This window comes from Manacus vitellinus, unplaced genomic scaffold (genome assembly GCF_001715985.3).
Source record: "Manacus vitellinus isolate BGI_N305 unplaced genomic scaffold, ASM171598v3 scaffold_3_pilon, whole genome shotgun sequence".
Taxonomy (NCBI): Eukaryota; Metazoa; Chordata; class Aves; order Passeriformes; family Pipridae; genus Manacus; species Manacus vitellinus.
This window is the reverse complement of record NW_021940535.1, coordinates 43890270-43903475: the sequence shown is the minus strand read 5'-3', so window position 1 is coordinate 43903475 and position 13206 is coordinate 43890270. Positions and strand designations below refer to the sequence as shown.

Genomic DNA, 13206 nt, shown 5'->3' with positions numbered 1-13206 from the left:
GTTCACAACAGTAAGATCTCAGCCTCCTCTGCATGTCTGACTGCTACTGCTAATACTTTTACTGCTGATGAATAATTAATTACAGTGAGGATCTACTAAAATCCAGTTGCCCTTAATGTCCCCTTCATAGTTAGCAAAAACAAATAAAGAAAACCCCAGAAGACTGAGTAACTTGCCTAGCGAAGCTTGGAAATGAATGTTAGTCTTTGACTATTGCTGCATGTTCAAAGATAAATCTTATAAATGAAATAACACACAGTAAGGTGAAGTACATAAAATTCAGAAAAATACAGCTTTGCATGCATAACTAGATTTTTGATATATTCAGTATCAAATCCAAAAGGTAGCACATTACAAGAAAAATATATTACTGTATCCAGTGCAGATCTGCTACCTTCCTGAATTATTACTGAGATGTTTTTTATGTTACAGAATTCACCAATCCATTGCCTTCCCCAGCCCTGTTAGATGATTTGCCTTTGTTCAGAATTGACCACACACTCTGCTTCTGAAAAGCACAGAAGCAATAAAAAGAATATGGAGGTTTAGCAAGTGAGGCACTGAGGGACTAATATTCAGCAATGCTAATTCCAGCTAAATTTATATTGTATTGAAAGAAAGTGCTGTTAAGGAACAGCTTGGCATACATCAAGACATGTGGTTACCAGATTACTTTCTATCTCCTCTCAAAAACGTTTAGAGAATTTCTCATTAAAATTATTTAAAGTGAAACAAGTCAAATAAATCTACTTAAGCATGTTGTTGCATTGCCTCATTTGTGCTGAAAAAATGTTGCTTGTTCTTTACATTCTATTTTAAATGTACATATGAGGCTTTACTCGCCCATTAACAAAATATATCACCTCCCAATTGCTTTCTATACCTCCTTAAATGTTAAACACAAACATATATACCATCTGTTTCCTATCATGACACCGATCCAAAATGGCTGCACTAGACACCTCCGCATAATAGATCATCTTAAAACACCTTAGTGGTTTTGCTTTATGGAGTTATTTTTCCTGTGACAAATTATAAACCTATATTTCAAGAAAATTACTGATCTCCATCCTCAATTGCAAATTCTGAATAGTTTCTCTCCATTTTAACAAAATGTGCTGGCTTATGTCTGATGTAGCAATTTTTTTTAAAGCCACAGGCCACCTTTGTTGCTGTGATATCCTACAAATCCAGTTCATTTCTTCAGTTAATAATTTCTCGGCTCATACTTCACGAAGTATTCCAATTGAAAACACTGCAGTTCAATATAGTCACTGCTATAACTTCCAAAATTATTATGTAGCTGTTGTGTAAGTGAAACTGCAGAACAAATTACAGGGTTTATCATCAGTCTGCAATCAAAAATAAATTTCAGGAGGAAAAAAACCACATTTCTGTTAAAAAAACCCAAACAACAGCTTTGCAATGCTTGTACTTGTGAACTCCAGCTATCAAATGTTCAACAGGAAATGGACAAAATATAGTCATAAATGTCATTGAATGAAAATTTGGTTCTGAATGGATTTCAAGTGTACTTTCTCCTTAGGTTCAGCTCTATGAAAAAATGACTGTGTCTGGAGCAAGTCGAATTCAGTGAGGAATTTCTCCTTGACTTAAATGAGCTTTTGACCAAGACCCCGCAATATTAATGCATGAACCTGCAAACTCTTATTTCCCAGGGTAGCTCCAATGAATCCTAGACTGATTAAACCTCTGTAGACCTATGTGCAAAAGCAATACTCTGTCTGCTCGTTCTCCCTTATATGTAAGAGCTCAAATGGTTATGAGACAGTATTGCTACAGGTTTGATCAAAAATAAATGCCATATATCTAGGGACCATGAATAAGGGATGAAACAGCCAGTGTAGAAGTAAAAGAGCTAAAGGGAAAAAATATAAAGATACCATTATACAGCCTTGGACTGTATAATCTCAGCAGAGCTTCTTGCCATGTCAGAGGCTTTATTTCAGAAGTACCTGTCAATGCCTCTTGGCTACACAATCCCATTTGATGAGGCAAAAGCAGGCAGACTTCTGTGGAAGTACAAGCTTCTCAGTAACCTCTTACCTCCAGATATAAAGAACTGGAGTATTGGTGGTGTTGCCAACTCTATACACTAGTGCTACCTGAGGGAACAAATTTGGAAAAGCTTGAGGAAGAATTAGTGCAGAGATTTCCTATCTGAGACATTTTTTCTCCAAGGAATTTCTGAAAAAATGGAGGAACAAGGAGGAAATATGAGTCCTTTTGTGCTTTAAAAGGTGAAGGGGAAACCTTCTTTACCTGTGTTCCCCCCTGGAGTCCTGTGCAGTTAGAGCTCCCCTTACTGTTTCAGTCTACCTTAACTCCTCTCTCTAGACAAGGCTGAGGAGATCTCCAATGGATAGATCATGAAGCTTTCCTCTTATCAAATGTTGTCTCTCCCTGTTGTGTGAATATGTAAGGTCATGTACTTCTTTGCTACTGCATAAAGAACTACTTTTGGAAACAACCACCATAGTGTTCTTCCTTCTCCTTGTTTGTATTTTTGCTGCTGCTATTTGTGTGATTTAGAGAGGTTGGTTTTATTCCTCAGAGCTTCCAGTGCAATTAAAGAAAATAAAGAGCAAATGCTCAAGTAGTTGAGAAGAATGGAAGAGGTAAAAGATGGAGACAAAGGCAGAGGTACCATGAAAAACTCCTAAAGAGGAAAGAATAAAATACAGCTTGTTTTCAACATGCCTTAACAGGTACAACAATTCCAGATTCAGTTTATTTCAAATCATAATACGGTTTGGAGGGGAGGAGTCAGTAACTTCTAAACAATATGAACAACCAATTTAATAAAACAACAATCACTTGTCTATTGTGAACTTCAAAGTCACGCAGTATTTATAATACACAATTGTTCAAACAAGTTGGCAAACTGTGATACGCCCTACTTGCACCGACCACTTGTATGCCAGGATTTTTCACACTCAAGAGGAAAAGAAAAACAAAACAAACACCCAAATGAGTGCTGTTTTGGGATTTTAACTGTTTCATCTTGACTGTTGCACAAACATGCCATATCTAACCTCTGTGGCATGAAGGTAACATGTTGGCTCACAGGCTCTGTCCTCCTTTTCACCTTGCTAACCTCAGTTGAAGTTGTTTGAACTTGCAGAGGCTACTAATCCATGTCCATACCTCAGCAACCTGACTTCTTCACCCTCAAATTCACATCTCTTCCCCTCTGCTCTGCATTTCAAAATCCAGAATTAAGCAAACCTGCAGCAGATGTGCATGTTGAAACGCACTATTGCTTTCTGCTTTGTAGTTTCCTCGTTGCCCAATAGCTCTATCACTAGCCTTTTTTTTTTTTCCTGAACACACTGCTGGTTTTCACAGTACATTCTGAGAACACACACACAAAAAAAAGTGGGATCTCAATAACATCCTTAGTAAAGGAGTTTTCTGGCTTTTTTTTTCTTCTTTTTTTTAAAGGTACAGTAAAACACAGCCCTAGATGACACACACCAAATAAACAGGCAAAAATTTGCCAATCCTTGTTCTGTGTTACACACCCATTGAATGTTGTGGGTGGAGAATCTCCAAGGAGGTCAAGTTCAGTTCTTTAAAAATATTTCCACTTCTACATTGTATACAGATGAAAAGGCAAAATGTCTCAGTCCCAAACTTTGGTAGCCTTTTCAGTTTCTATTGCAACTTATAACTAAGTTTCCCAGAAGACATCTGTGTATCATTGTATGAGATACCACACAAGTGATAAAATTTAATGTATCCCTCTCATTGAGGATCATGAATTTGCTTAAATTGCCATTTCTACCATGCCTAATGGAGGCATACTGTCTATTTACTAGCCTGCTGCAGGGCTAATGGGGGAAGGCGGCAAGGGTCCCTCCTCCACACTGTTTCTGCCTCAATCTGTATTTATTGCTTCAGTTCTTTTATGCATCATTTTAGAGCATTTCTAAATCATGAAAACCCATGAAACGTTCAGTTACTGTGAACTGAATTCACATGTTCAAAGCCAGTTTCTCAGCATAAAACTTTGCCATTTCTGCCAGCAGGAGCGAGGCAGGAGCCACAAGGTAACATTAAACAAGTTCTGCACGTGTCCCAAGCTAGCACGCATGCCAGACATACTTTGAGGAGCCACTGCTCTGAAAAAATGTGGTTCAGAGAGGCTTGTGCTAGGCTGGTTGAAGGTCACCACCAGTACATGGGTCAAGTCAGCCCTACAGCTGTCTCAGATGTGTTTGTCTAGGCCAGGCAGAGCTCGTGCAGCTCCTTCCCTACATTCCTTTCCACAGCTGCACCTTCATGGTTTCAGGTTTGCTTCCCCATGGACCAGCCCAAAGGCCCACACTCTGCAGTAAAAGCTAAGGACAGGTGCCTCCAGCCCAGCCATCACCTTCATCGCTTTTTCCTTCCTTCTAAATGCCCACTGAACCTCCTTTCCCACATGCAGAACTTGTCCCATGTGCACTCACCTCTCCAGAACAAACGATTTGAGATGAAGGTGCAGTCTTGCGGTAACAATCACATTAACTATTTATTCCGCTGAAACAAACGATGAGTCAAGAACAGCTTCTCAGATATGGAAGAACTTTTAGCTTCTACTGCCAAAATTATTTTCCCAACAGGGCTTGTCTTCCACAAAGTGACCTGACCCAAAGGTGTTTGTACCTGCAACCAGGTGTGACTCAAAGACAAAGCAGCAACATAGCATTTGACATCATTTGATGTGTAGGACTTAGAGGGGAGAAAGATGAAGCCAGACACGTGATGCTGATAAGAATTTCTTTTTATGTTATTCCAATAAAAAATACATTCATACAGAAATATAACAATCTTGCAAAAAACAATTTCAAATAAAATCTTGTAAAACAAAATTTTTACAAAAATCTTACAAAGAGATTCTTTAGATAACAGGGTGCTTCAAAAACAAAAAAAGAAATTTCACTAATAGAAACTTTTTCTTCTTAAATTTCAAGCAAAAATGTTTTATTTTTTTTTATTTTTCAGCTTGATTGAGGCTCAGTTATCACCTGAACAAAATGTACTTGCTTATTAAGAAAATTACAGGCATTTGACATATGGCACACAGCCCCACCCCATCCACACAAGTCTGATGGTATTCACAATTGAGACAAGCCAGTGCAAGTTTTTTTGTTTGTTTGTTTGGGGTTGGTTTTTTGTTTGTTTGTTTTTGCCTTTTTTTTTTTTTTTAAATTTCTGGTTTATAAGAAAGCTAAGCCAAGGACAATGCAAACAAGGAGTTAAAAACACAACAAAACCCAATCATAAATAGAAATTAATTTTCTGGAAAATTTTGTTTGTTTGGGGGAAGAAAAAAAAAGTGCATATTCAGGCAATTTAAACCAAAAATGAAATGAGAACAATTTAAGCCTGTGTGTTCCATAGAACCAGATCACTTGCATATACTTTTTTTAAACCACTTATCTACATACATTTCCAGGAAGATATACCAAAATATTAGCAGAGTAAGCAAGACCGATAATTAATAGAAAAAGAAACAGGTCACATGTTTCATTGCAGACTGTAGTGAGCTGGTTTAAAAAAAAACAAAACAAAACAAAATAAAACTGGTTTTGGACAGACTATTCCTACTCTAGGAAAAAACAGTCTTTATTTTAGCTGAACTATGTAAAATTAGAGCTCAACCACCACAACGACTAGCTCAGTCACAGGTCCTCCAGTAAGCTGGAAGGCCAAAACCCGAGTGTACTTCATCTGCACACAGCTAATATTCTTTTAGCATGCCAATATTCGGTTCATATCATTCTTAAATGGCCACAGATACGCTATTCCAGACAACCTAATAACTACAAAACACAGTCAGCAGTCTGAGAAGGACTGAATGCCAACAAAGCCTTTAGCATACCATTAAGCTAAAGGTAAAGCCTCTAAAAATGCTAGATTTTAATTAACTGTATCTTTCATTTCTTTGTCTCCTTAATGACCATATTGCAAGGGGGAGAGGGAATATTTTGATGGGCTGTGGCATTTTCTAGCTATGTGTTCTAATTTTTTTCCTTTTAAAAAAAATATTTATATATTATCTATATATATACACACATACACAGACTGTACACACAAATATACATACACAATTATTTTTCTGCCCACTTTTAAAAAAAAAGTAATATAGTTTCTTTCTGTATGACCAACAGATAGCTAGATATATAGATGTGAAACTTGTGCCTTTTAAGCAAATACATCTTTTAATACTTCTGTATCTTTAATATGTATGAAAACTTGACATATTAAGTACAGTTGGGGTGTGTATATACACAGTTGTTGTGCAAGGTCAATATAAAAAAAGTCTCAAGGTGGCAGAACTGGTCAGGTATTCAATTGGCATATGCATTATACTGTAACACAGTCAAATTGTCTAAGTTAAACAAATACTGTACTGACATGAATGACTTTTCTCTATATTTGTCTTTGTGAAGGAGGACCCTGGAAGTAACCTTTTTTTCCCCTCATATTATACATTTGATACAGTACAATGCCAGGTGAAAAGAGAGCCTTAATAAAGCATGCATCACCCATACCCCTGTATAAGACCCCCTTCAAGAGAAGGTCACTTGCATAAGGCACCATTATTAAGGTCAACAGTGCATTAACAGCTAGAAAACCAGAAGTTAGTCCTCAAGGCATAAATAAGAGAAAAATTAGCTGCATGAGAAAAATCAGTTTCTAACCAATAGTGGTTTTATCCACCCAACAGAAAATATTATTCATGTTCCATACATTATGTAACATTAGACCAATTGTATTTTAGCTGCTCTTAACTGGAATCAAAACTGCAGTCCTGATTAAAGAATGGAAAAGCATATAGTTCCCCAGAACCATGCAATAACCTTTGTATTATAATGAAAAGTTATAGTTGTGTTACATTTGTAAATACACAGCTTATACAATGGATTACAAATGAGCTCTGTAGCAAGTAAAACAAGCTACTTGACACATTGCACGTTTAATAGCTGCACCAGACACCTAAAGCTCCTCTCACACAGGAACAGGGAGGCCCCCCCATCTCCATTCTGGCATCCTGACTCTTTTTATCCCCCCTTTCCCCTCTCAGTTTTTCCCTCTAAAAAGGTGCAGACACCCCTCCCCCCACCCCTTGGAAATGATTGGTGGTCGTCCCATCTCACGAGATATTCCTCACATACAAGACATTCAGACTATTTTTTTTCTCTTACAGTTATAAAACAACCACAAGAAAAAAAATGTGCCTCAGCATACAGTCATCTAGAGATCCTCATCGCATACAGTCGCCCAATCATTAACATTCTCAGTGCACATGCTCACGGCAAAGGCTTAGGAGCCACTCAGAAGGTTAGATACCAGTGTATGAGTCCAGGAAACCCCAAACATCACGCACTGCGGTTGCTATGCCGTTTCTTACATGACTTATTAGCCCTCGAAAGACCTGCAAGGAAGTGAGGTCCTGGAGGCAACTGGGTAGGGTGCAAAATGGCATGCTTTGGCTGGAACACGCATCCCTCCGCTCAAGGCTCTTCAACCTTGATGCCTCTTAGCCCGCAGGATTCACCTCTTGACCCATTCAGAGGTGTCTCTTCATGTGAAGGGCCAGGTGGTCAGACCTGGAAAAACACCTGCAAGGCAAGAGTCAGGCTGCGCATTAGCCCAGGGCTGCTGGCATGCACGATGTGATACACCCGGCTGAGGCACCTCCCCTCGCTCTGCTACCCCAAAACACAGCTGGGGCAGGAGGGATTTGGCATTCCCAGGATACACAGGAATACTCAAGGTGTCTGTGGGCGCTCAGGAGCTCCGCAGATGGGTGGTAACACCAGGGACTTCTCAACACGCAACTGCAAGATCTGGGCTACAACCCCCTTCCCAATGATTAATAAAAGGGATGGTTTGTTCCAGTCTAAATATACAATAATCCCTTAAAAATACCAGGCACTGTTGTTTTCCCAAATAATTCCTACACAAGCAAAAAGCAGCCTAGGCTAGTTTTCCAATGAGTATTAAAAATATATATTTAAAAGGGTGCATTTCAGTCACATACCTGTCACAGTGACTACATTTAAAAGGCTTGGCACCAGTGTGCTTTCTGAAGTGTCTGGTTAATTCATCACTTCTTGCAAAACGCCACTCACACCCTTCCCATGAACATCTGTAAGGCTTTTCCCCTACAAAGAAAGCAGATTACACGTTAGTCGTGACTTCATTCAAAGAAAGACAGGTGCTATCATTTTCTATGTAAACCTCTTCCACCCCCCAAAGACAGCCAATTTTATTTAACCTATCTGAATGCTTCAGAACACGTAAGCAAAGAAGGCTCACAAAATTCATCCACATGATTCCTACTTAACTATCTTACTGCAACAGCACATCAAATAATCTCATTCTTATGAAAAATATACAAAAAAAAAAAGTGATTAAACAGGCTCACAAGAAACAAAGGAATCCAGCTCTCTACCATTCCTGTTCATCAGTAATGGCAGGCTTACAGGTATCATGCACCTCATAAAGGTGATTAAAGACAGCACAGCTAGGCTCCAAAATGCAATTAGGCTACTGTGTTGCATCAAAGTCCTCTGTCACTCACTCATCTGCATAACACGCAACCTCCTTTCTGCTGAGCCACTTATTCTTGGAAAAGCCTGCACACCACTTTGAACACTGCTATTTCAGCATTCAAGAAATACCACTTCCATTCACAGGAACATTCTCAGCCAGACAGCACCAGAACACCAGTTCTGCAATAATTCTGAGGCTGGCAGCTATTTATGTCTGCTCAACCACCACAGTTCCAAAAGAAGTTGTTCTCTCCTCTTGAAATAATTCTGTTTTATCTGACTTCTGCTTGACAATGGGAGCATCTGAGCTTGCTCAGACTTCCCATAAAAGCCTCGAAATGCTGAGCTCATGAGCCAAAATAGAATCTTTTCCTTGAATTCTCTTTCCCAGTGTTCGGGGGGGAAAAAAACTCAACCAGCCATACAGATGTTTGGACTGGTACACCAAGAACACCATGCCGGTTACTCAAGTTAAGCAATGACTACTGAGCCAAGGCACAGCCCTACACATCTAACTGCTGTCATAGAGAGTTGTCAAATAGTAATGCTCAAACAAGCAAATCAGCACGCTACTTCAACCGTAAAATATTGATAAAAGCCCTGAAGTGTCTATCTTCCTCACTTTCCTTCCCAATAACGCACAGGATTCTTACTTTTAGTTCAGGTTTCATAATAATAAAATGCTGTTGCTCAGTATTTTGGGATGAAATTATACAGTAAATCACACATTTTTAAGTCCAATTGGGCAGATATGTTAGAAGGATAACAACACACTGTGGCTTTTCAAGATTTTTTTGCTGATAACAACGGCACACACACGTGTTAAATAACTTAATAGCATAGTTATACATAATATGATCAAGGCCTTGGGATGTCTGATAAAATAGACATGATGTAGACTGAAGCATAAAAACAAGCTCTTACAGTATTTAGTGATCTGACCAATTTTTGGATATGACATTGGTTTTTTAGCAATAAAGTCGCAGCTCACTTTTGCTTTAGAAATAATCACCCAGAAAAGTCTAGCACCTATTTAGGCTAGACCTTTGCTTCTGAAGACCATATGCTGGTGCAGCTTCCAAACCATTGCCTACTTAGACGAGTGGTTCCCATTTGCTATGACAACAGACTAATCTACCACCAGCTGCCCTGGCTGCAGCTGATTTATGAAGAGAATGAGGAAGTGATGTCGTCCATGCTGGTAAGCCTCTACTGCTATTACATCATCTCTCCAAACCTGGGCTCCCACTCGGTGATTGTGTAACGCTGTGACACCACCACCATCAACGGGTATTCCCTGCAGTACTTGCCAGCTCTTAATAAGCATAGGGTTACTAACCTGTATGAGTACGCTGATGTGCTTTCAGATGTGAACTTTTGGTGTAAACTTTCCTGCAACCGTTAAAATGACACCTGTGAACACGCCTTCTGCCATCTGGCGAGGTGTCACCATTGGAGGGTGTACCTTTTTCTGCAGTCTTTCCAGCGGTACCGGTACGAATTTTCCCCGGTGAATGCAACTCACCCGGCGTACAATTCCATATCTGGGAAGAAGGCTCCTTGCTCAGCTCAGGAGATGAAGGGGGAGTGGAAGTGACAGATGAACTCAAGTTTCCTGAACTGGCTAAAACATCACTTATAGGGTCAGAGGTAAACTTTGTAGTGGGCGAGAGCTCCTCAGAGCTGTCTGAAGATTCGCTGCTCACGTCAGAATTCAAACTGTTGGTCTCTAAGTTCTGACTAGTAAGATTGTCCTCTTTTGGGACACATGTGTTCTTCAGTTCAGATTCCTCCTTTTTCTCACGTGCCAGAATAATTTTGGTCCAGAGATCCTCTTGGCTATCAAATTTGATTTCAGATGCAGAAACATAACAAGGTTCACTCTGAAGATACCGTTCCAGCTCCAAACATGTCTAGGTGAAAGAGAAGGGAGAAAAAAAGAGAAGAGTCACAAGCCTGCTTAAAAATAAACCCAATTGTATTTTACACTTCAAAAAGCATGCAGGAATGTAATACGTTCGATTTATGGTTTCTAGGTTCAAAACAAATTAAAGGCTCCTTAAGCCGTAACTAGGTGACTGCTACGATGAAAAGAAATCAGTTTTTGAGACCTGGGCAGGAGTTCAAACGCACAGCTGAAGGTGCAAGTCAGCCTTTGGTTTCCAAAATAGCATTCTAATGACTCAGTCAAATTATCATCACTCTCATCATAAAATCTGTGTTTTCAGTAGGCTGATGTTGAAAAGGACCATAGAGAACCACAACAAATAACCACACTTTGCTCTTGCACCTTGTCTAATTTCAAATTGTTTGGTATCTCCCTCATAACAAGCACAAGGCTGAAAGGACCCAACAGAAAACAATGTGCTCAGACACGCAGTTAAAATCTGAACCCTGTGTCAGAAAACAAAGCCACATTTCAGCATGGCTGCAGAGCTGCCAGCCCATATTCTGGGGACATCAATGGAGCAGCAGACATCCTCCCATTTCCTGTGCATGAGAACGCAGCACACTCGACTTTTAAAGAATGTCATTTCCAAGCGCACTGGCATGCACGCCACAGAACTCAAACTGCTCCCATGCGTGTTCAGAGGAACATGGAGAACTTCAACAACAGAGGAGTGGGGGAAAAAAAAAAAAAGTTCCAGCATAGAAATGTCCTGTTCTATAGGATACAAAACGGGAAATTACTCTGAGGTCCTGCTGGGAGTCCCACAATGAACAAGAACTTTATCTACTGGCCAAGAGTGCAACTGTATGAGTCATCTCGCTCTTTCTTTCACGCAATGCCAAAGGAGACTTCCTTTTAAAACCCTGACCATCTGCCAAGAAAGTACTCTGTGCAAATATACATGCAACAGTACACGGACAACTTCACCCTCAACAACATTGCCCTCTACTCTATGAAATGAAACAAAACAAAAATCAAAACCACCCTAAATGGGTGAAACTGCGGTTTTCAATTCACCCTGTTGACTTTCTAGCCATTTTCAGAGAGGGAAAAAAAAAAAAAAAGAGTATGAACTGTTATGGCAACAAGCTGATGTTTTGGGATTATTCTTTCCACTATAGGAAATGATCCACATGGAAGCTTTACACAGAAAATGGATACACCAAGTTTCCATACCAAACTCTACTTATTTTAGGAAAATCATCTTTTCCAAGCCAGGCAGCAAAACCTGGTCCCAAATGCCACACATTCCCCTCACAGACCCTTCCCATCTGCCCATAAGCAGAGCCGCCATGGGAGCAGCCTCCTCTCTCCCCTAGCACTGCTCCAGTAAACTGGGTCACATGCTCTGGCCAGGCTCGGAGTGTGGGCAAAAATTGAAAAAAATAACCCAAACCAACCAGAACACCAAACAACCCCCAAACCCAAACCCACTGCTGCACACGGTATTTATGTATATGTCTATAATTAGGGAACTGGGTTTCAGTGCACGTTATAAACAAAAAGGGTTTCGACAGAGACAGCACAATAGTGCATTGATTTTCCGTGAAAACAAGTAAAAAAAGCATTTATTAAGATCTTGTTAAACTTTCATATTCCCGGCTAATTTAAATTCCTCATTAGGTAGATTAGTAATGGGGAGCGGAGTGAAGCTCTCTTCGAGTTTAAATGCCTCTGAAGGCTACTGGGAATGAGGGCTGGCGCTTCGCCAAGAGCCCGAATGCCTGAAGGAAACTACTTAGCTCCATTTCAATCACGTACTATGGAGCTGCCGCTCTGAAAGGGGAGCGGGGGGGGGAGGGAAAAAAAAAAAAGGGGATTGCATACAATTAGTAGGCATGTGAAGGTTGTAACACTTTTGCATTTCAACCTTCTGGGAAAGGCTCCTTCGTCCTTCTGCAAAGCCAGCAGGTATCTGATCCGGTCACCGGGCTGAGCAGCCCCGGTCCCCCGAGCCCCGCAGAACTGTCAACCCCTGCCATCCCGCTGCTTCGGTCAAATTAAGGAGAGAAAAGCAAAAAAAAAGAAAGAAAAAAAAAAGGCAAGAAAATATGTCCATTAAAGGGAAACAGCCTCCCTTCTCCCCCTTCCCGGCCAGGGCAATTAGCACAAGGGGATCGCTGTCATATGACTGACAACTCACGGGCTCGGCAAAGCTCCCTGCGCTGGGAACAGCCACGCTCTGTACATGTACATACACATGCACACAACAGACGTGTGTGTGTGCAGACACTCCTGGAGGGCTTTCTCCTCAGCTTGGCCAGGAACAAAAAAAAAAATAATATTAATTTGGAAAAAAAAAATCAAAACAAAAGGACACAAACGCCAACAACAACAACAAAAATCACAAGCCCACAGCACCGGGCGCAAAGCAGCCCTTGGCCAAGGCAGGGAGCTCGGATGACAAGACCCAGCTGTGGAGTCTGGACCTGGTACAAGCGCAAAAGTTTTGCCAGGACTCGGTGCGAGCGGAGCGGGGCCGCGGGCGCTGACAGCCCCCGGCAGGGCCGGGCGGTAAACAGGGAGAGACGGGGATGCGCAGCTCCTTCCATCCACCTCGGGACTGTGCCCCCCGAACAGCCGTCTATCCAGAGCCGAAACACCTGCTTCAAAACATCTATACACATTTGTGCTGAATTCTCCCCAAACTCCTCGCTGACACTTGGGCTTGCCTTTTTTTTTTTT

The 13206-nt window shown here is 40.7% G+C and overlaps 1 protein-coding gene across 1 annotated transcript in view; it reads right to left on the bottom strand.

Annotated features, from left to right (window-relative positions):
* Positions 1–4771: 4771 nt before the first annotated feature.
* The window catches only part of KLF6 (Kruppel like factor 6), a 9987-nt gene continuing 1552 nt past the window's right edge, over positions 4772–13206 (bottom strand). Inside the window, exons 2-5 of the mRNA XM_029961903.1 lie at positions 12665–12771; positions 9910–10483; positions 8057–8180; positions 4772–7634 (exon numbers count right to left, since the gene is read on the bottom strand). Of these exons, the coding sequence (XP_029817763.1) occupies positions 7583–7634; positions 8057–8180; positions 9910–10483; positions 12665–12771 (857 nt within the window). The 3' untranslated portion in view covers positions 4772–7582. The remainder of the gene's footprint in view (positions 7635–8056; positions 8181–9909; positions 10484–12664; positions 12772–13206) is intronic.